The 24314-nt window shown below is 48.6% G+C and overlaps 1 protein-coding gene across 1 annotated transcript; it reads right to left on the bottom strand.

Annotated features, from left to right (window-relative positions):
* Positions 1-356: 356 nt before the first annotated feature.
* On the bottom strand, positions 357-16598 carry LOC143998127 (uncharacterized). Its single transcript, XM_077493870.1, has 4 exons — positions 16437-16598; positions 8255-8536; positions 2971-3347; positions 357-375 (listed from the first exon to the last, which is right to left on the bottom strand). Exons 2-4 carry the CDS (start codon positions 8507-8509, stop codon positions 357-359), a joined length of 651 nt encoding a protein of 216 aa, XP_077349996.1. The 5' UTR covers positions 8510-8536; positions 16437-16598.
* Positions 16599-24314: the final 7716 nt, after the last annotated feature.

Genomic DNA, 24314 nt, shown 5'->3' on the forward strand with positions numbered 1-24314 from the left:
GCGCTCCTCCACCTTCCGTTTGAGGATGTCCCACAGATGATCAATGGGGTTTAGGTCTGGAGACATGCTTGGCCAGTCCATCACCCCGATATTTTCTGCTTTCTGTTTTATAACATTAGAAAACAATGAGCATGGCTGGTGCTCTGGCTTCATGTGTCCCCCACATACCTATAAGCAGCATAAAACAAGGAGAGGAGTCAGCAAAATCCATTGTTGAAGTCTTTATCGACATTTAAGAGCCTAACGCGTTTCGTCAAAAGTCTTACTCAGAGCCCTGATCATGAGCTATGAATTAAAGAAAAGGGGAGCGCCTGTGAATCAGACCCCAGGCCTGGTCATCTCAGCTCAGCTCCCTCTTAGCGCTGCGCCTGTTTCCTGTTATAAAACATATCTAATAAAGTCAAATTTCTTCATAAATTCACTGGCCAAAATGTATTCTGATACATATTTTTGATGAAAAAAAAAATCCCAATAAATGTATAATAATTGGTTTCTGTGAGTCATAGGGTCTACAAATGTACGCCGCTATGATACAATACTGGTAACGGTGGTGATCAGCGAATTATAGTGGGATTGTGATAGGGTGGCAGGAAATCTGGCACTAACTGACAAATCTGAGAGGGACGCTAACTGACGCCGACATCACCAGTGACATGAGTACAGTGATCAGTGATAATACTATACACTGTCACTGTACTAATGACACTGGCTGGGAAGGGGTTAACTGGGTGCCCAGCAAGCTGCAGGGTGTGTAATGTGTGCTGCCTCTTTCTTCTCCATTCTTTTCAGGGAGAAGAAACAGCCAGATCGCTGTTCACAGCACACAGAGTCTCGTGCGTTTTGTAAACACAGAGCTCTGCGCTGTGATTGGACACAAGCCGATAGGCTGACTTCAGCCAAAATCACCGGCTGAAATCTGCCGCCAAACTCGTGCTGCGTCCAATCACAGCGCGGCTCGCATGTGCGCCCCAAACTCGGAAGCAAGCCGGCAACGCACAATGTACATTTCCGTGTCTCCACCTTCTGCCCGCTTTCAGTATATTTACTGTGAGTGGTCGGCGGGCGGTTAACCAGTTCCCGCCCACGTTATAGCTAAAAGACGACTACAGTGCGGGCATACTCTGCCGGGGGGGGGCTACATGGAGGTTCTCCTGTGATCCAGCTGCCTGTGCACCCCCTGCGGCATGCAGGCGGAGCGCACTGTGATCGCTGCGTCCTTACGACACAGCTGAACACAGATCAGAGTAAAGGGCCAATCAAGTCCAGTGACAGCCAATCACAGGATGTAAACACAAGCCAGTCATCGGCATTCCTTTCCTCACGCTGAGAGCATGGGGAGAGGAGAGCTGATAACCGTCTTGTGTTAAAGGGACATCTACACTGATAATCGGGGGAAATGGTTATCAGTTTTGTGATTGGCAGTGCAGTTCCAGCAGAGCCCACTAGTGCTGCTAATCAGTGCTCATCAGTACTGCCAATCAGTGCCCACCAGTGCTGTCAATCAGTGCTCATCAGTACTGCCAATCAGTGCCCACCAGTGCTGCCAATCTATGCCCACCAGTGCTGCCAATCAGTGCTCATCAGTACTGCCAAACAGTGCTCATTAGTGCTGCCAATCAGTACCCACCAGTGCTGCCAATCAGTTCTCATTAGTGCTGCCAATCAGTGCCCACTAGCACTGCCAATCAGTGCTCATCGGTACTGCCAAACAGTGCTCATTAGTGCTGCCAATCAGTTTACATCAGTGATGCCAATCAGTGCTCATTAGTGCTGCCAATCAGTGCCCACCAGTGCTGCCAATCAGTGCTCATCAGTACTGCCAATCAGTGCTCACCAGTGCTGCCAATCAGTGCCCTTCAGTGCTCATCAGTACTGCCAATCAGTGCTCATTAGCGCTGCGAATCAGTGCTCACCAGTGCTGCCAATCAGTGCTCACCAGTGCTGCCAATCAGTGCCCAGCAGCGCTGCCAATCAGTGCTCATAAGTGCTGCCAATCAGTGCCCATTAGCGCTGTCAATCAGTGCTCATCAGTACTGCCAATCAGTGGCCATTAGTGCTGCCAATGAGTGCCCACCAGTGCTGCCAATCTGTTCCCATCAGTGCTGCCAATCAGTGCCAATCAGTGCCTCCTCATCAGTGTCACCTATCAGTACTGTCTATCAGTGGCTCTTAGTGCCGCCTTTCAGTGCCCTTCAGTGCAACCCCATTAGTGCCTCCTCATCAGTGCCCACCAGTGAAGGAGAAAAATTACAAAATTGCAAAATTTTATAACAAACTATGAAAAACCTTTTTTTTTTTTTTTATTTTGGTCCTTTTTTTTGTATTTTTAGCAAAAAAAAAAAAAAAAAAAAACACCCAGTGGCGATTAAATACCACAGAAAGAAAGCTCTATTTGTGTGATAAAAATGATAAACATTTGGGCACAGCGTTGCACGACCGCGCAATTGTCATTCAAAGTGCGACAGCCGGTAGGCAAATGGTTAAATAGCATCGGATCTCCCGGTTAAAGATTTTGCAGGAATATTAGGGAATCAGATTAAACAATTACACCAACCCGGGTAGATCACATGCAGGCTTACCGCCCCGTGCCACCACCTCCCGCTGGCGCTTTAAGTGGATTTTACCCCACCGGGTGTGGCGGAGTTTCTGGTCATGTGATCACAGTGATCGCGCTCCGGTCAGCTTTCAGAGGAAATGTAAAAATTCTGCTGATTGGGCGGTTTCAAGCAAGGGTGGGAGTTTAGATTCCATCCAATAATCGCACTTCTATCGCTCTTTGTATCTTCAATAAAGATCTATTGGGGCCGATGATGATGACAAAAAGGAGGAGGAGGAAGAAGAGGATGAGTCATCCTATATAATGCACAATCTATTACACCTGCTGCCCCCATTCCAAACCCCATTCCCCACCCCATTCCCCACCCCATTCCCCCCCCCATTCCCCCCCCCATTCCCCACCCAATTCCCCACCCCATTCCCGCCGGTGTCATCATAGGGTGTTTGTCATCTATAACTCCGGAAGCCCCTTGCGTATTTTCATTAATCAGATGAGGCTTTTGCCTCCCATTAATGGGTGTTCTTGGTGCTTCGCCCGCCTTCTTGCCACACCCTGGCACCGCTTTTGTTCCATCCTCAGATCGATTCTCTCCCCTTCCAACTCCGATGTCGACAAAATGACCCATTTTGAAGTACCGGTAGAGGGGGGTCCACACCATTGCCTTTATGGTTTCTTTATCGCCTTGTGACCCCGCGTTCTGGTCGGGTGCCCATCCCCCATCTTGTCCTGGTGTCTCCTCACGACCCTCTTTGTGATTTCTCATAATCCCAACCTGAACTGGCGTTGAATTCTGGAGAAATAGAATGAAAAAGGAAATATAAACGCCTGATAAGGAGACAATGCTGGATCTAGTTACAATAATAAAAAAAAAAAGATGTGCATCGCTATTGGTCCAGTGACTCTGCATGTTCATTCGTTCGGAGTGAATTGGGCAATAAACGAACGTTCTTTGGGCTATTTTCTCTTCTGAACAAATGTTTTTTATTTTTCGGTAGGAAAATACCACATTATGGTCCCTAGATGGAGCTGAGGAGCACAGGAAAAGCATAGGTTTTTGTAGCTAGAGATACAATGAAACAAATCTAGAGAACACTAGAGGGAATTAGCAAATAAGTGTAACCAATGGCTCAAAACAAATGTACTGTACATGCAGATTCATTGAATGGCTATGCAAATTTTTATAAATAGACACCAATGGCATTAATAGTGGAAGCACAACATGTTTCATCTGAGACAGAGAGAGGATTCCAGTGAATTCTCTCAGTTCGAATTTTTGGAAGTTTGGAAGTGTATTACATTGCTAAATACAAGTCAATGGTAATGCAAAAGCCGCTAAGGAGGTCAACTTCAGGTCAGAAGGTGCTCAGTTTCATGTCAGAAGAAGGTCAGCTATAAGTCAGAAGAAGGTCAGCTACAAGTCAGAAGACAGTCAGCTGCAGGTCAGAAGGAGGTCAGCTACAAGTCAGAAGACTGTCAGCTGCAGGTCAGAAGGAGGTCAGCTACAAGTCAGAAGACTGTCAGCTGCAGGTCAGAAGAAGGTCAGCTACAAGTCAGAAGACAGTCAGCTGCAGGTCCAAAGGAGGTCAGCTACAAGTCAGAAGACAGTCAGCTGCAGGTCGGAAGGAGGTCAGCTACAAGTCAGAAGACAGTCAGCTGCAGGTCGGAAGGAGGTCAACTACAAGTCAGAAGATAGTCAGCTGTAGGTCAGAAGGAGGTCAGCTACAAGTCGGAAGACAGTCATCTGCAGGTCAGAAGGAGGTCAGATACAAGTCAGAAGACAGTCAGCTGCAGGTCAGAAGGCGGTCAGCTACAAGTCAGAAGACAGTCAGCTGCAGGTCGGAAGGAGGTCAGCTACAAGTCAGAAGACAGTCAGCTGCAGGTCCGAAGGAGGTCAGCTACAAGTCAGAAGACAGTCAGCTGCAGGTCGGAAGGAGGTCAGATACAAGTTGGAAGACAGTCAGCTGCAGGTCGGAAGGAGGTCAGATACAAGTCAGAAGACAGTCAGCTGCAGGTCGGAATGAGGTCAGATACAAGTCGGAAGACAGTCAGCTGCAGGTCGGAAGGAGGTCAGCTACAAGTCAGAAGACAGTCAGCTGCAGGTCGGAAGGAGGTCAGCTACAAGTCGGAAGACAGTCAGCTGCAGGTCGGAAGGAGGTCAGCTACAAGTCAGAAGACAGTCAGCTGCAGGTCAGAAGGAGGTCAACTACAAGTCAGAAGATAGTCAGCTGCAGTTCAGAAGGAGGTCACCTACAAGTCAGAAGACAGTCAGCTGCAGGTCGGAAGGAGGTCAGCTACAAGTCAGAAGACAGTCAGCTGCAGGTTGGAAGGAGGTCAACTACAAGTCAGAAGATAGTCAGCTGCAGGTCAGAAGGAGGTCAGATACAAGTCAGAAGACAGTCAGCTGCAGGTCGGAAGGAGGTCAGATACAAGTCAGAAGACAGTCAGCTGCAGGTCGGAAGGAGGTAAGCTACAAGTCAGAAGACAGTCAGCTGCAGGTGTTCTATCACATAGCCGCTACTCGTCGTACTGCGCATGCACGGTGCAATTCAAAGTGCATTCCAGGGCTGCGATGCGTTCCAGACATTATGTGTGATGGGTAGCGGCTTTCTGATAGAACATAGTCAGCCGATTTGGAGCACACTGCACATGCACAAGCGTGGCGGGCTGTGGCGGGAGCGCGCACCAATGTTATACAATTAACAATGTAATACTTCACATGACAATTAAAGAAATAGAATTATAGAAGTTTATCAAGGTTTGCAATAGAGAATGTGACATGGCAATTACAAAGGTTTGTGAGAGATCTGTGTATGACCATGATGACATGACAACCAATGAGATTTGTGAACTATTCATATAGAGAACATCAGGTTCTAAAAAAACAAAAAAAATTAAACGTCCATAAATCTACCCCCTATTTTGTTATACGATTTTGCACAAAACACTTCACCCCCCTGGCCTGCCATGTCTCCTGTGTGCCAACCTCACCGCCATGCATGCCTGCCATGTCTCCTGTGTGCCAACCTCACCGCCATGCATGCCTGCCATGTCTCCTGTGTGCCAACCTCACCGCCATGCATGCCTGCCATGTCTCCTGTGTGAAAGAAAATTGCAGCTCAAAAAGCTCCAGACCCGCCCTATTACGGTCCTGCACGTGCTGGCTCTGCTCAAATTTGGAAGAAAGGAAGAAATCCTGGACGGCCACACACCACTGAGGGCATCTTTATTTAAATGATTAAGATCCAAAACAGTCAAATCTTGGGCATAGAAGATAGGGAAAACCAGCTATGCGTTTCACATCATGGATAGATGCTTAGTCATAGCTCATTTTTCCCTTTCTTCCAAATGCCTCCTGTGTGCTAACCTCACCATCCTGCCTGCCATGTCTCCTGTGTGCCAACCTCACCATCCTGCCTGCCATGCATGCCTACCATGTCTTCTGTGTGCCAACCTCACCACTCTGCCTGCCATGTCTCCTGTGTGCCAACCTCAACACCCTGCCTGATGTGTCCTGTGTGTGCCAACCTCACCGCTCCAGCCTGCCATGTCTATTTGGCAACCTCACCACCCTGCCTGACGTGTCTTGTGTGTGCCAACCTCACCACCCTGCCTGCCATGTCTCCTTTCTGCCAATCTCACCGCCCTTCCTGCCATGTTTCCTGTTTGCCAACCTTACCACACGGCCTGCTCGCCATGTCTCCTCTGTGCCAACCTCACCGCCCTGCCTGCCATGTCTTCTGTGTGCCAACCTCACCGCTCTGCCTTCTTGCCATGTCTCCTGAGTGCCAACCTCACCGTCCTGCCTACCATGTCTCCTGTGTGCCAAATTCACCGCCCTGCCTGCCATTTCTGCTGTTTGACAACCTTACCGCCCTGCCTGCCATGTCTCCTGTATGCCAACCTCACCACCCTGCCAGCCATGTCTTCTGTGTGCCAACCTCACTGCCCTACCTGATGTGTCCTGTGTGTGCCAACCTCACCGCCCTGCCTGCCATGTCTCCTGTGTGCCAACCTCACCACCCTGCCTGATGTGTCCTGTGTGTGCCAACCACACCGCCCTGTCTGCCATGTCTTCTGTGTGCCAACCTCACCACTCTGACCTGCCATGTCTCCTTTTTGCCAATCTCACCGCCCTTCCTGACATGCTTCATGTGTGCCAACCTCACTGCCCTACCTGATGTGTCCTGTGTGTGTCAACCTCACTGCCCTGCCTGCCATGTCTCCTGTGTGGCAACCTCACCGCCCTGCCTGCCATGTCTTCTGTGTGCCAACCTCACCACCCTGCCTGCCATGTCTTCTGTGGGCCAACCTCACCACTCTGCCTGCCATGTCTCCTGTGTGCCAACCTCACCGCCCTGCCTGCCATGTCTCCTGTGTGATAACCTCACCGCCCTGCCTTCCATGTCTCCTGTATGCCAACCTCACCACCCTGCCTGCCATGTCTTCTGTGTGCCAACCTCACTGCCCTACCTGATGTATCCTGTGTGTGCCAACCTCACCGCCCTGCCTGCCATGTCTCCTGTGTGCCAACTTCACTGCCCTGCCTGATGCGTCCTGTGTGTGCCAACCTCACTGCCCTGCCTGCCATGTCTCCTGTGTGCCAACCTCACCGCCCTGCCTGCCATGTCTTCTGTGTGCCAACCTCACCACCCTGCCTGCCATGACTTCTGTGGGCCAACCTCACCACTCTGCCTGCCATGTCTCCTGTATGCCAACCTCACCACCCTGCCTGATGTGTCCTGTGTGTGCCAACCTCACTGCCCTGCCTTCCATGTCTTCTGTGTGCCAACCTCACTGCTCTGCCTACTTGTCATATCTCCTGTGTGCCCACCTCACCGTCCTGTCTGCAATGTCTCCTGTGTGCCAACCTCACCACCATGCATGCCTGCCATCTCTCCTGTGTGCCAACCTCACCGCCCTGCCTGCCATGTCTCCTGTATGCCAACCTCACCACCCTGCCTGCCATGTCTTCTGTGTGCCAACCTCACTGCCCTTCCTGTGTGTGCCAACCTCACCGCCCTGCCTGCCATGTCTTCTGTGTGCCAACCTCACCTCTCTGCCTGATGTGTCCAAAAGAAAGCTCTATTTGTGTGATAAAAATGATAAACATTTGGGCACAGCGTTGCACGGCCGCTCAATTGTCATTCAAAGTGCAACAGTGCTGAAAGCTGAAAATTGGCGCCCAGGGCAGGAGGGGGGGGGGGGGGTGAAAAGCGCCCCGGTAAGCAAATGGTTAAATAGCATTGGATCTCCCAGTTAAAGATTTTGCAGGAATATTAGGGAATCAAATTAAACAATTACACCAACCGGGTAGATAACACGCAGGCTAACCGCCCCGTGCCACCACCTCCCGCTGGCCCTTTAAGTGGATTTTACCCCACCGGGTGTGGCGGAGTTCTTGGTCATGTGATCACAGTGATCGCGCTCCGGTCAGCTTCCAGGGGAAATGTAAAAATTCTGCTGATTGGGCGGTTTCAAGCAAGGGTGGGAGTTTAGATTTCATCCAATAAACGCACTTCTATCGCTCTTTGTATCTTCAATAAAGATCTATTGGGGCCGATGAGGAGGAGGAAGAAGCCTAAATAATGCGTCTTCTATTGGCTTCATTACCCCCATTGTTGTTCTAGGGTCTTTGTCATGTATATCTCCGGAAGCCCCTTGCGTATTTTCATTAATCAGATCAGGCTCTTGACTCACATTAATGGGTGCTCTTGGCTCTTCGCCCGCCATCTTGCCAGACCCTGGCACCGCTTTTGTTCCATCCTCAGATCGATTCTCTCCCCTTCCGACTCCGATGTCGACAAACTGACCAATTTTGAAGTACCGGTAGAGGGGGGTCCACACCATTGCCTTTATGGTTTCTTTATCGCCTTGTGACCCCGCGTTCTGGTCGGGTGCCCATCCCCCATCTTGTCCTGGTGTCTCCTCGCGACCCTCTTTGTGATTTCTCATAATCCCAACCTGAACTGGCGTTGAATTCTGGAGAAATAGAATTAAAGAGGAAATATAAATGCCTGATAAGGAGACAATGCTGGATCTAGTTACAATAAAAAAAAAAAAAAGATTTGCATAGCTATTGGTCCAGTGACTCTGCATCTTCATTCGTTCGGAGTGAATTGGGCAGAAACGAACGTTCTTTGGGCTATTTTCTCTTCTGAACAAATGTTCCCTTTTTTTATTTTGCGGTAGCAAAATACCACATTATGGTCACTAGATGGAGCTGAGGAGCACAGGAAAAGCATAGGTTTTTGTAGCTAGGGATACAATGAAACAAATCTAGAGAACACTAGAGGGAATTAGCAAAAAAGTGTAACCAATGGCTCAAAACGAATGTACTGTATATGCAGATTCATTGAATGGCTATGCAAATTTTTATAAATAGACCCCAATGGCATTAATAGTGGAAGCGCAACGTGTTTCATCTGAGACAGAGAGAGAATTCCAGTGAATTCTCTCAGTGGGAATTTTTGGAAGTTTGGAAGTGTATTACATTGCAATCTCGCTGGGACTCAACTAGAAGGAGTCCGTGTGCTTTCCATTTTAAAAGGGAACCTGTAAATGATAGCCAATGACGCTTATTGTAGCCAGGGCAATAGCTAGCTTTTTTTTTTTACATCTGGCCTTGCAGCACTAAGGTCCAGAGGTTACGTCCCACCAGGGATGCTGGTGATTATGTTTGTATGTTCTCCAGAAAGATACTGGTGAAGCGGCTTTCACATGTGGTTGGACCCGTTGTGTTTGTATTAGAGTCTGTGGACAAAGGCTTTTGTTTGCATCAAAACTTCTTTCATACAAGTCAATGGTAATGCAAAAGCCCCTAAGGAGGTCAACGTGGGGTCAGAAGGTGCTCAGTTTAATATCAGAAGGAGGTCAGCTACAAGTCAGAAGGAGGTCACCTACAAGTCAGAAGGAGGTCAGATACAAGTCAGAAGACAGTCAGTTGCACGTCAGAAGGAGGTCAGATACAAGCCAGAAGACAGTCAGCTGCAGGTCCGAAGGAGGTCGCCTACAAGTCAGAAGACAGTCAGCTGCAGACCAGAAGGAGGTCACCTACAAGTCAGAAGGAGGTCAACTACAGGTCAGAAGGAGGTCAACTACAGGTCAGAAGGAGGTCACCTACAAGTCAGAAGACAGTCAACTGCAGGTCAGAAGGAGGTCAGCTACAAGTCAGAAGACAGTCAGCTGCAGGTCAGAAGGAGGTCAACTACAAGTCAGAAGACAGTCAGCTGCAGGTCAGAAGGAGATCATCTGCAAGCCAGAAGTCAGTCATCTGCAGTTCAAAAGGAGGTCAACTGCAAGTCAGAAGACAGTCAGCTGCAGGTCAGAAGGCGGTCACCTACTAGCCAGAAGGCAGTCAGCTGCAGATCAGAAGGGGGTCAGATACAAGTCAGAAGACAGTCAGCTGCAGGTCATAAGGGGGTCAGATACAAGTCAGATGACAGTCAGCTGCAGGTCGGAAGGAGGTCACCTACAAATCAGAAGACTGTCAGCTGCAGGTCAGAAGGAGGTCAGATACAAGTCAGAAGACAGTCAGCTGCAGGTGTTCTATCACATAGCCGCTACTCGTCGTACTGTGCATGCACAGTGCAATTCAAAGTGCATTCCAGGGCTGCGATGCGTTCCAGACATTATGTGTGATGAGTAGCGGCTTTCTGATAGAACATAGTCAGCCGATTTGGAGCACACTGCACATGCGCAAGCGGGGCGGGCTGTGGCGGGAGCGCGCACCAATGTTATACAATTAACAATGTAATACTTCACATGACAATTAACCACTTAATAACCGGCCTATAGCCGATTAACGGCTATAGGTCGGTTTGCTATCTCTGAGAGGCCGTTAATTAACGGCCTCCCGGAGAATCGTTCGTGCGCGCCCCCTGGGGCGCGCACGCCGGAACATCCGTGCTCGCCGAGTTCACGGGACCCGGCGCAACACGGATCGCGGTAAAGGACCAATGGCAGCGGTCCTTTACCACGTGATCGCTCCGTCCAATGACGGAGCGATCACAAATGTAAACAATTCGGCTTGCCGGGTCAAGCTAAGGTCATCAGTCTCCTCTCCTCACACCGATGCAGCGTGAGAGGAGAGGAGAACATTCCAGTGAAAATAAAAAATAACCGTGAGTGCCCAGCAGTGCCCAGCAGTGCCCAAATAGTGCCACAACAGTGCCAGAACAGTGCCAGACCAGTGCCAGACCAGTGCCATCTATCACCTGTGCCACATCTGTGCCACCTGTGCGACCTGTGCCACCTTTGCCACCTCTGTGCCACCTCTGTGCCACCTCTGTGCCACCTCTGTGCCAGCAGAGCCACCCCAGTGCCACCCCAGTGCCACCCCAGTGCATACCAGTGCCACTACAGTGCATACCAGTGCCATACCAGTGCCACACCAGTGCCACACCAGTGCCACCTGTGCCCATCAGTGCCACCTGTGCCCATCAGTGCCACCTGTGCCCATCAGTGCCATCTGTGCCCATCAGTGCTCATCTGCGCCACTGCAGTGCCACATCAGTGCCGTCTGTGCCCACCAGTGCCGCCTGTGCCCACCAGTGCCGCCTGTGCCCACCAGTGCCGCCTGTGCCCACCAGTGCCGCCTGTGCCCACCAGTGCCATCTGTGTGCTAATCAGTGCCACCAGAGCCACACCAGTGCCACCAAAGTCACTATAGTGCCCATCAGTGCCACCTGTGCCCATCAGTGCCACCTGCGCCCATCAGTGCCACCTGCGCCCATCAGTGCCACCTGTGCCACTGCAGTGCCCCATCAGTGCCGCCTGTGTCCATCAGTGCCGCCTGTGTCCATCAGTGGCGCCTGTGTCCATCAGTGCCCACCTGTGCCCATCAGTGCCCACCTGGGTGTTAGCTTTCCAAAATGGGGTCACTTTGTGGGCGTTTCTATTGTCCTGGTGCTCCAGGGCCTTCATAAGTGTAATAGGTGGTTGAGGTATTAGATGTGTAATTTATGCTCCTAGAACGCCTGAAGTTGCTACTTCAATGTTGGACTTGTGTATGTGGCCAGGCTGTGTAAAAGTCTAACACATGTGGTATCACCGTACTCAGGAGGAGCAGCAGAATGTATTTTGGGGTTTCATTTGTGGAATGTATATGCCGTGTGAGAGAAATAGCCTGGTAAAATGACAATTTGGTGTGAAAAAAAATTAAAATAAAAAAAATCTTTATTTTGCAAAGAATTGTGGGAAAAAATTACAACTTCAAAAAACTAACCGTGCCACGTACTAAATACCTTGGAATGTCTACTTTCCAAAAAGGGGTCATTTGGGGGGTTTTTGTACATTACTGGCTTGTTAGGGTCTCCAGAAATGAGATAGACTGTCAGTACATCAGCTGTGATCAAATTGATACATTTTCAGTGATTGGCACCATAGCTTGTAGACCCTATAACTTTCACGCAGAATAAATAATATCCACTAATTTGGGTTATTTTTACTAAAGACATTTAGCAGTATACATTTTTGGCCAAATTTATGAAGAAAAATTACTTATTTGCAAAAAATTTTAATAGAAATGAAGAAAAATGCTTTTTTTTACAAAATTTTCGGTATTTTTTCATTAATAGCACAAAAAATAAAAAACGCAGAGGTGATCAAATACCACCAAAAGAAAGCTCTATTTGTGGGAAAAAAAGGACGAAAATTTCAGATGGGTACAGTGTTGCATGACCGAGTAATTGTCATTCAAATTGTGAGAGCACTGAAAGCTGAAAATTGGTCTGGTTATTAAGGGTGTTTAAGTGCCCAGTGGTCAAGTGGTTAAAGAAATAGAATTATAGAAGTTTATCAACGTTTGCAATAGAGAATGTGACATGGCAATTACAAAGGTTTGTGAGAGATCTGTGTATGACCATGATGACATGACAACCAATGAGATTTGTGAACTATTCATATAGAGAACATCAGGTTCTAAAAAAAACGAAAAAAATTAAATGTCCATAAATCTACCCCCTATTTTGTTATACGATTTTGCACAAGACAGTTCACCGCCCTGCCTGCCATGTCTCCTGTGTGCCAACTTCACCCCCCTGGCCTGCCATGTCTCCTGTGTGCCAACCTCACCGTCATGCATGCCTGCCATGTCTCCTGTGTGCCAACCTCATCGTCATGCATGCCTGCCATGTCTCCTGTGTGCCAACCTCACCGCCATGCATGCCTGCCATGTCTCCTGTGTGCCAACCTCATCGTCATGCATGCCTGCCATGTCTCCTATGTGCCAACCTCACCGCCATGCATGCCTGCCTTGTCTCCTGTGTGAAAGAAAAATTGCAGCTCAAAAAGCTCCAGACCCACCTATTACGGTCCTGCACTTGCTGGCTCTGCTCAAATTTGGAAGAAAGGAAAAAATCCTGGACGGCCGCACAACGCTGAGGGCATCTTTATTTAAATGATTAAGATCCAAAAACAGTCAAATCTTGGGCATAGAAAATAGGAAAACCAGCTATGCGTTTCACATCATGGATAGATGCTTAGTCATAGCTCATTTTTCCCTTTCTTCCAAATGGCTCCTGTGTGCTAACCTCACCATCCTGCCTGCCATGTCTCCTGTGTGCCAACTTCACCACCATGTCTGCCATGTCTCTGGTGTGCCAACCTCACCGCCATGCATGCCTACCATGTCTTCTGTGAGCCAATCTCACCACCCTGCCTGCCATGTCTTCTGTGGACCAACCTCACCACTCTGCCTGCCATGTCTCCTGTGTGCCCACCTCCCCGTCCTGCCTGGCATGTTTCCTGTGTTCCAACCTTACCACCCTGCCTGATGTGTCCTGTGTGTGCCAACCTCACCGCCCTGCCTGCCATGTCTATTTGCCAACCTCACCACCCTGCCTGACATGTGTCTTGTATGTGCCAACCTCACCACCCTGCCTGCCATGTCTCCTTTGTGCCAATCTCACTGCCCTGCCTGCCATGTTTCCTGTGTGCCAACCTTACCACCCGATCTGCCCACCATGTCTCCTGTGTGCCAACCTCACCGCCCTGCCTGCCATGTCTTCTGTGTGCCTACCTCACCGCTCTGCATGCTTGCCATGTCTCCTGTGTGCCGACCTCACCGTCCTGCCTGCCATGTCTCCTGTGTGCCAAACTCACCGCCCTGTGCTCCTCTACATGGCTGACTCCTCTGTGTGCTCCTCTACATGACTGACCCCTCTGTGTGCTCTCCCACATGTCTGCATAGTCTAACGACCTCCTGTATCATTTCCACATGCTCTGTCCACATCATGTTTCCCATGTGCATCTTCTGACCACCTCCTGTATCATGTCTGCAGCCTCTAATCACCCCTTGCATCATGTCTGCAGCCTCTAACCATCCCTTGTATCATGTCTTCAGCCTCTAACCATCCCTTGTATCATGTCTGCAGCCTCTAACCATCTCATGTATCATGTCTGCAGCCTCTAACCATCCCTTGTATCCTGTCTGCAGCCTCTAACCATCCCTTGTATCATGTCTGCAGCCTCTAACTATCCCTTGTATCATGTCTTCAGCCTCTAACCATCCCTTGTATCATGTCTGCAGCCTCAAACCATCCCTTGGATCATGTCTTCAGCCTCTAACCATCCCTTGTATCATGTCTGCAGCCTCTAACCATCTCTTGTATCATGTCTGCAGCCTTTAATCACCCCTTGTATCATGTCTGCAGCCTCTAACCATCCCTTGTATCATGTCTGCAGCCTCAAACCATCCCTTGTATCATGTCTTCAGCCTCTAGCCATCCCTTGTATCATGTCTGCAGCCTCTAACCATCTCTTGTATCATGTCTGCAGCCTCTAACCATCCCTTGTATCATGTCGTCAGCCTCTAACCATCCCTTGTATCATGTCTGCAGCCTCTAACCATCCCTTGTATCATGTCTGCAGCCTCTAACCTTCCCTTGTATCATGTATTCAGCCTCTAATCATCCCTTGTATCATGTCTGCAGCCTCTAACCATCTCTTTTCTCATGTCTGCAGCCTTTAATCACCCCTTGTATCATGTCTGCAGCCTCTAACCATCCCTTGTATCATGTCGTCAGCCTCTAACCATCCCTTGTATCATGTCTGCAGCCTCTAACCATCCCTTGTATCATGTCTGCAGCCTCTAACCTTCCCTTGTATCATGTATTCAGCCTCTAATCATCCCTTGTATCATGTCTGCAGCCTCTAACCATCTCTTTTCTCATGTCTGCAGTCTCCGAGGGAGAGGACTCAAGAGTGACAGCGCCTCCGGGATGGAGATTATGGGAGGAGCCAGACGTGTGTGGACTGTGGAGAGGAGACTATAGGATAAAACCAGATCCACCAACCTGGAGCTTTCTGATTGAGCCCTGCCCGGTGCACCTGAGAGGAAGTCAGTGACAGTCTGAGAGGGGCCACTGATGTAAGGGGGTAGTGAATACAATAATGTAAGGGGGCACTGATGTAAAGGCTTCCTCTTATATCAGTAAATCCTCCCCCTTACCTTAGGGTATTCATTCTGTGGAAGCTTGTATCCGGTCACAGAGCCATGACAGAGCCACGTCAGAGACACGACAGAGACACGACAGAGACACGACAGAGCCACGACAGAGCCACGACAGAGCCACGACAGAGCCACGACAGAGCCACGACAGAGCCACGACAGAGCCACGACAGAGACACGAGAGAGCCACGACAGAGACACGACAGAGACATGACAGAGACATGACAGAGAAATGACAGAGCCACGACAGAGCCACGACAGAGACATGACAGAGACATGACAGAGACATGACAGAGCCACGACAGAAACACGACAGAGAAATGACAGAACCACGACAGAGACACGACAGAGCCATGACAGAGCCACGACAGAGACATGACAGAGACACGACAGAGCCACGACAGAGCCACGACAGAGCCACGACAGAGCCACGACAGAGACACGACAGAGCCATGACAGAGACATGACAGAGACATGACAGAGACACGACAGAGCCACGACAGAGACACGACAGAGCCATGTCCTAGTTACATAGCGCCATTGTTGTTGTCAGGAAGCCTTCACAGGTGTTAGTTCCTCGATTTACGTGGCCATAGTTGTGAATTTCTGCCAGATTGCAGGGATAGAGATGTTAAAACGGCATTATATGTGGAAAACAGATGGTGACGAGGGACAGAAAGGACAATTGGCTCACAAGAGGCTTGAAAGAGACTATTTAGGTCAAACTGGGACCAGCATCCCTGGACAGGGTGGAAACCCTGGTCACTATCTTTCGTCCACATACTGTATAGTGCCATTTTAACATCTCTACTACAGAGATTTGAAAACAATTCACACATTTACCAATTTAAATTAAGGAACTAACACCTATGCAGTCTTCCTGACACCAACAATAGGGGTTATGTTACTAGGACAGGGTGGTACCACCGCTTTCACACCTCCTACTCTGCTCTTAGATAATAAATACCCATGTACCCATTCCACGGTGGTTCTATTAAGTTGTCCTAAGGTAACGTTTCTCAACCATTTCAACAAAGAGGAACCCTTGAAAGAACTTTGCGGTCTCAGAGAACTGCTAAAAATGACTATATCTACAACTCATGATACATTAGTGTGATGGTCAGAGGCAAAATTTGCTCATTGCTCAAGAAACCCCTAGCAAACCTGTGAAGGAACCCTGATTGAGAAACCCTGTCCTAAGATGTGGATATCATTTCTGGGGTATCTTCCTGGCACTCATTAGATCTGAAATTGGAGAAGCTAAGAAGCATCTTCAACATTACAGAACAAGTCTATTGAATGGAACCAACTACTACTAGATATACCATGACCTAGATAAATGAGAACCTTCATAGACATGTGGAATATCCTCTCCAGTCCCCTCCTTCTGGGGTGAATTCAGGAGCTCAAAAATCCAGCAATTTAACCCACCTGTAGTCTTCTTTCACCAAGCTCTTTGTGGTCCCCTGGGTGACTTGTAGTGGCAAAGATGGTGGAAGATTTGAGTGTCCAGTTCCTCACACTGTCTTTCTTCTGTACGGAGAGAAGAATTGTCCTCCTTTTAAAGTATATTTGCTTCCTCTTCCTGCACTGAGCTCCTTATATCCTCCTCCTGGGGATGACGAGTGGTGTGACAGATTCCTAAAAATATCGACACTTCTCCTTGATTTGCCTATACATTCCTCCGCCTTTGCTGAGAAGGATAATTGCTTCATACTTACAATGTAGGTTAACTATTGCCCAACTAATAACTATTGCCCAACTAATGGGCTCCGTACTGCAATATATGACATTTGAGTTCAGATGTACTTTAACTATCCCAGCTCTTTGGACATGCGAACCCTATTAAAGTCTATGGGACACAAACATAAAAAATCTAAAGTGCTAATTTTAAAGGCATATATGCAAGTTATTGCCATAAAACGTGTTTGGGGACGGGGTCCTGCCCCAGAGGACATGTATCAATGCAAAAAATTGTTTTTAAAACAGATGATTTTTTTCAGGAGCACTGATTTTAATAGTGCTTAAAGTGAAACAATAAAAATGAAATATTCTTTTAAATATCGTGCATGGGGGTCCCCTTAGTCTTTCTGAAGAGTTGCACAACTGTCTGATGTATTTTACTGAAAATTTTGATTTCTAAAGGAAAAAATGTCATTTAAATTTGCTCACGGCTATAATGTATTGCCAGATCCCAGCAATATAGATAAAAATCAATGAAAAAATTGGCGTGGGTTCCCCCCCCCCAGTCCATACCAGGCCCTTGGGATCTGGTATGGATATTAAGGGGAACTTCATGCCAAAATGTATAAAAAAAACAGTGTGGAGTCCCCCCCAAAATCCATACCTGACCCTTATTTTTCTATTTGTCGGGTCCATTGGGCGGCGTGATTAAAGATGGATGGACAGGGCCGCTGATAAGGCAGTAGAACCAGCCCGCCAGTACTGGGCCCAGACCCCCTCAGCTCAAAAGGGGGGCCCAGGCACTTGCTGAGCAGGAGGCCCGGCTGTACTGTCTTATTGCAGACACCAATCCTCTTCTGCCTCCCCCTGCAGCGCTGCCAGCTTCTCCTCTTCTTTCTGCCTCTGGCTGCACTGCAGGGGGATTGGTCCAAGCACATGTGTTTTTCCATGTGCTGTCAAGACCCCCCCCCCCCCGTGTGCCCCTTTCCCCCACAGCACTGCTGGCTTCCCTCCTTTCTTTCCCCGCCAGTAGCTGCTATGGGCACATGAGGGGATGTTTTCACGGATGGAGAACGAGGGGAAGGGGTCAGTAAATATGTAATTTACTGACCCCTTCCTTTTATGAATAAATACAGTGAGCAATCGATACCAATTACCCCTGTGTCCATTTATCACTGAAGCATAGTACACTGTGTTGTGGGGGTCCTGTCAAGTAGGCTGTATGGGGCCCTGTGATTTCTAACTGCAGCCCTGTGGATGGGCATCGGGGGACACTTTTTTTCTCTTTTTTAATAAAGGAATTGTTAAAAACTGTGTATTTTTGTCCCTTTTTTGGGTGAATGGGTAGGGGTGCAATGTACCCCTACCCATCACCCCACCAGGAGGTGAGCAAGCCTGGGGTCCAGTAGCAGATAAGCAGGCAAGGATCAAACAGAAGCGTGGTTCAGTGAACAAGCCAAAAGAAGGGTAACATCCGGCAGAAGCGTAGTCAAGGAACAAGCCAAAGGTCGATAACGAGCAGTAGCAAATATGGACAGCAGCAGGGAAGTCAGGAGCAAGATACTGACTGGAGATAGCACAATATTCTGGCAAAGAGGAAGTGCAGAGACATTGCTTATATCAGGAAGTTTGTGGGAGGAGCAAAGAGTTCAAGGTTCAGCAGGAATTAAGGTACAAGGCAGGGTTGCCCAAATGAACCAACAAGGCAATGTCCAGCATCTCAGATAACTCAGTGCAAAGATTCATTACCAGACACAGCTGAGGTCCCAGGTTCAAGTTCAGGTTCTGGCAGTACTCCCCTCCTCCCAGGATGTCCCCTGGACTTTTTAGGGCCTGGTTTGTGGGGGAACCTCTGGTGGAATTCTCTATGTTAATCTAGGAGCATGAACATTCAGCTCATGCTCCCAAGAATTTTCTTCTGGCCCATATCCTTACCATTGAACCAGACATTGCAATTTGTTCCTATAGATCCCAGAATCAAGATTTTTCTCCAGCACATATTCTTCTTCACCCCGTACCTCAACAGGTGGAGGGGGTGGAAGAATTCTTCCAGAAAAAGTATTTTCGTGAAAATGGTTTGAGGAGCAATATGTGAAACACAGGGTGAATCTTCATACTGTCTGGAAGTTTTAGGCGAAAGGCGTCTGGGTTGATCTGGGCCGAGATCTGGAAAGGTCCCACAAACTTTTGTCCCAACTTTGCAGCTGGAACACAAACTTTCAGATTTTTAGTAGATAACCAAACTTGATCACTCACATGAAAGGTAGGAAGTGTTCTGCAATGTCTATCTGCAGCCTTCTTGTATATTTCCTAAGCTTACCTCAAAGTCTCAATTAATTTCTCTTGGATCTCCTGTAAAGCAGTCAATTTGTTGGTAAAAACAGGAATTGGAGTTCCGATAGGGAGATCAGAGATAAAAATTGGATGATACCCGATATTTAGGAAAAAAAGGGGTCCTAGAGGTGGAGCTATGTTTAGAATTGTTCTAAGCAAATTCTGGTGTAGGAAGATAGTCCACCCAGTCATCCTGAAGATAACTAACAAAACATTGAAGGTACTGCCCTAACGTTTGATTGGTCCTCTCGATCTGACCATTAGACTGAGGACGAAAAGCAGAAGACAGATTAATTGTTACTCCTAAAATTTTGAAGTGAACTGTTCTCCTCTGGAATTTCATGTAGTCTAAAGACTTCTCGAACCCTCAACTCTGCAGTTTATTCCACAGAGGGTACCACCTTGACAGGTATAAAGTCAGTCATCTAAGTGAGGTGGTCGATAACAACCAAGATAGTGGTCATTTCTGTACAGGGGGGTAAATCGACCACAAAGTCCATTGGAATTGATACCCATGGCCTTGATGGGACAGGGAGTGGCTGGAGAAACCCCAAAGGAGAAGCTCGAGTGTCTTATTGCGAGCACAAACCAGGCAAAACTACATAACCTTTGACATCTCTTTTGTACCCAGGCCACTGAAAGGAACGTGATAAAAGTTCCTCCGTCTTATATACTCCAAATGTCCAGCAAGTTTAGAGTCATGAAGCAACTTGAGGACTTCAACCCAAGCAACTTCAGGTACATAGAGGTGATGTGGTTGAGTCTAGGAATCGTTTTTGTACTCAAGGATGATGTCCATAGGAGGATTATTGAGGAGTGGGTCATTCTCATACCCTTCCTTGAGGAGACTCAAGAATGCTTTAGAACTTGTGGCCCCTAGAAAGTTCTTCTGAGGCAGGACTGTGTATTTAGAGTTGTCTTCCTGGAGAGGCCAAGACAACATTCGTGATAGGGCATCGCTCCTTACCATTCCTTGACACAGGTCGATATGAGATAATAAAATTTAACCCGGAAAAGAACAATGACCAACGTTCTTGTCTAGAAGACAATCTCTTGCATGAATGAAGGAATTCCAGATTTTTATGATCCGTGAGAACGTTTGCAGGATGCTTAGCGCCTTCCAGCAAATGCCTTGATTCAAAGAATGCTTCCTTAATTGCCAGTAACTCCTTATTCCCAATGTCAGAATTTCTGTCGACTGAAAACATAAAAAACTAGAGAAGTAAGAACAAGGATGAAGCTTCATCTTTTCACCATGTCGTTGAGAGAGGATATCTCCCATGGCCGAGTCCGAAGCATCCACTATGAAAGGTAATTCAGGATTGGGATGTACCAATACTGGTGCAGAAGTGAAAAGAGTATTTAACTTTCCAAAAGCAGCCTGTGCCTCAGACGACCACACAAAGGGCACCCCTTTCTTTGTTAGTTGGGTAATTGGAGCTATCACCTTAGAGAAGTTCCTCATGAATTTCCTGTAGAAGTTGGCAAACCCAACAAATCATTGGATTTCCCTAATGTTACAGGGGAAGGCCAATCTACCACTGCTTTAATCTTCTCGGGATGCATGCTCATTCCATCTGGAGAAATATTATACCCCAAGAATTGGATCTGGGCTTGTTCAAACTCACATTTCTCCAGTTTGATTCTGCCTCGTTCAAAGACAGTGCAAACATGCTTGCGGTGCTCTTCCAGGTTATCGGAAAAGATAAGGATGCTATCCAGATAAGAAATGATAAACTGGCCCAACAGATCTCAAAAAACATAGTTTATGAAGTGTTGAAAGGTCGTAGTGGCATTGCAAAGACCAAAAGGCATGACCAAGGACTCAAAATGTCCATATCTGGTTTTAAAGGCGGTTTTCCATTTGTCTCCTGGACGAATACGGACCAGGCTATATGCCCACGTACAATGGCGACTGGTGAAGTTTCAGGATGGGGGGGCTGCCAGACCCTGCCCTTCCTTTTTGACCACTCCCACTTCTCACAAGCCCCACCCCTTATAGAATCCACCCACTTCGTTACCTGCATTCCACTTGCTTCTACTCATAGTGTCAGGAGTATACAGCTCAGCATCACAGATCAGGGTATATAGCCCAGCATTACAGATAGGAGTATATAGCCCAGCATCAAAGATAGATGTATATAGCCCAGCATTACAGATAGGTGTATATGGCCCAGCATTACAGATATGCATATATGGCCCAGCATTACAGATAGGTGCATATGACCCAAGATTAAAGATAGGGTATATAGCTCAGCATTACAGATAGGGTATATGTCATGGTCGTCCCCGGAATCCAGTGGCTTATGGAAGGCCTGCTCACGGAATCCCCACGTTGAGAACTAACCAGTATCCATGGGCGCGCGTTGGTGCGAACGGACGCACGCGGGTGCATGTTGGTACGAATGGGCGCATGCGGGTGCGCGATGTTGCGAACGAGTGCACGCGGGTGCGCGATGGTACGAATGGGCGCACGGTATCACGCGGGCACGTGCAGACACTCCGTGCGACCGTTCTTGTCGCCCAAAGGGCTACTTAAGGAACCTGTTACTGTGCCTCTGTGCTGTCCAGTCTACAGCGTGTCCGGTATTCTGTCTTCTGCTACCTGATTGTTTCTGATTCTTGTTACCCGGCCTGTTCCTGACGACGCCTGCTTGCTGCCAGCCTCTGACCTCCGGCCTTTCCGACCACGCTTCTGTCTCTTCCTGTGTACCGTTGCTGCCCACCTGTTACCGACCCGGCTTGTACTTTGACCTTGCTTCTGCTACCAGCTGTTCCAGCCCGACCGCCTGTGCCTGCTGTTGTCTGCTGTCTGCTACCAGCTGTTCCAGCCTGACCTCCTGTGCCTGCTGTTGTCTGCTGTCTGCTACCAGCTGTTCCAGCCTGACCGCCTGTGCCTGCTGTTGTCTGCTGTCTGCTACCAGCTGTTCCAGCCTGACCGCCTGTGCCTGCTGCTGTCTGACCAGTCTACCGGGTGTCTACATTTCCAGCCCTTCTGTGGTTCCTCCTACTCAAGGTCCGGACCTGTCCTTCACCAGCTCGGCACTTGTGCCCTCTGAACTCTAGAACACCTGTTCCCACTTCCAGGGATTCTCGAGCCAGAGGCTTACGAGAGGCCGCTTCCTGCATTCTGGGCTCCTATACCAGGTACGTGACAGTACTGGACAGCCATGTCCGAGCCCACGCAGGGAGCCTCTCCAATGGAGAGCTCTGCCGCCATCTTGCTGGACTTACCCAAGCGGTGAAGAACCTACAGGAAGGCTATAGCCAGTTGGAGGAACGTGTCCAGGCCCTGTCTGCATCCACACCAGCTGTTTCCGGGGCTTCTGCTGTACCTTCGGTGGTGATGTTGCCGCCAGAGCCCAGGGTACCCAGACCCGAAAGATTCTCAGGCCACCGGGGAAGATTCAGGGCATTCCGCAATTCCTGCGAACTTTTCTTTTCCTTACAACCAAGGACCTTTTCCCTCGAATCCACCAAAGTGGGATTTGTCATTTCCCTGCTGACAGGCGAACCCCAGACCTGGGCTCATCGTCTTCTGGAAAAGAAGCATCCTTCTCTTGATACCCTGAACGCCTTCTTTCAGGCCATATCCCGGCTATATGAGGATCCACAATTAACTGCTACCACAGAGGCAGCCTTGCATACGCTGCAGCAAGGCCGCAGACCCGTGGAAGACTACGTATCGGAGTTTAGACGTTGGAGTGCTGACACGAACTGGAATAATGCGGCTCTTCGTTATCAATTCCGTATGGGTCTTTCGGAGCCCCTGAAAGATGAGCTACCCCTAGTGGGCACTCCTGAGACTTTGGAAGCCCTTGTGGATTTGTCAATCCAAATAGACAGACGCTTAAAAGAGCGTCGTTTGGAACGTTCCACAACAACATCTCGTCCAGTGTGGATGTTACCGCGGGTACCTAACCCCCCCCATCCGGCCTCTTCTAACTCCACCGCAGCAATCCAGGATCCTCCTGAACCCATGCAGCTGGGTTTACTTAGACCTTCCCTGACACCTGAAGAACGTCAGTGCCGTCGGGCAGGAAACCTTTGTTTGTACTGTGGAGAACCGGGACACTTCGTGCGCACTTGCCCTGCAAAGCTTCGTAAGTGCTTTTCCATGTCTCCTGCCCTTACTCCTGACTTGCCGAATAGTATCTCCCATCTGACTGTACCCATTCTTTTGCAGCTCCCAGGAGGGAATATCCGAACCAGCGCAATTATTGATTCGGGGGCTTGCAGTGGCTTCATAGACTTGTCCTTTGCCTCAAAATATAACATTCCCCTTCGGCCTAGGGCAAAGGGACTTTCCGTGCATCTGGCCGATGGTTCAACCCTCAAGTCTGGTCCAGTAACTCAAGAGACTTTACCTTTGTTTGCCACCATTGCCGGGACTCACCAGGAGTTATTGTGTTTGGACGTCATCAAGTCCCCTTTATTTCCTATCATATTAGGCATGCCCTGGCTGAGAGCACATAATCCCCAAATTGACTGGACTTCTGGAAAGATGGAATTTCTCCCACCCTACTGCCTCCAACATTGTTTGTCGGGAATCGGCGAAGCCCCCACCTCTTTGCTCTGCCTGGAAATAGACGCAGAAACTCGTCAAGCTGTGCCCCAAGTTTACCACAGCTTCCTGGACATTTTTAGCAAGAAAGACGCTGAGACTCTACCTCCTCACAGGCCATACGATTGCCCGATAGAACTGTTTCCGGGTGCAGAGATTTCTTTTGGGAGAATCTTCTCATTATCAGAAACGGAATTGGGAGCCCTGAAGACTTATCTGGACGACAACTTAAGGAAGGGATTTATCCATCCCTCTACCTCCCCGGCAGGCGCGGCATCTTCTTCGTAGAGAAGAAGGACCAATCCTTACGTCCCTGTGTTGATTATCGGGCACTCAACAAAATCACCATCAAAAACCGTTATCCTTTGCCGCTTGTGCCCGAACTGTTTCAAAGACTGGGGTCAGCAGCCGAATTTTCCAAGCTAGATCTTCGGGGTGCCTATAATCTCGTTCGCATTCGAAGTGGAGACGAGTGGAAGACTGCTTTCCGCACTCGCTTCGGGCATTTTGAATATTTGGTCATGCCTTTCGGTCTGTGCAATGCCCCTGCCACATTTCAGCATTTTGTGAACAACATTTTTAAAGACTATCTGGATCTATTTGTTATCATCTTAGATGACATCCTGATCTTCTCCTCCTCCCTGGCCGAACATCGGGAACACGTCAGGAACGTTCTATCACGACTCCGCCTTCATGGATTATACGCCAAGCCGGAAAAATGCATCTTC

The sequence above is a fragment of the Lithobates pipiens genome, unplaced genomic scaffold (assembly GCF_037356315.1).
Source record: "Lithobates pipiens isolate NorthernLeopardFrog02 unplaced genomic scaffold, aLitPip1_a1.2 Scaffold_19, whole genome shotgun sequence".
NCBI lineage: Eukaryota > Metazoa > Chordata > Amphibia > Anura > Ranidae > Lithobates > Lithobates pipiens.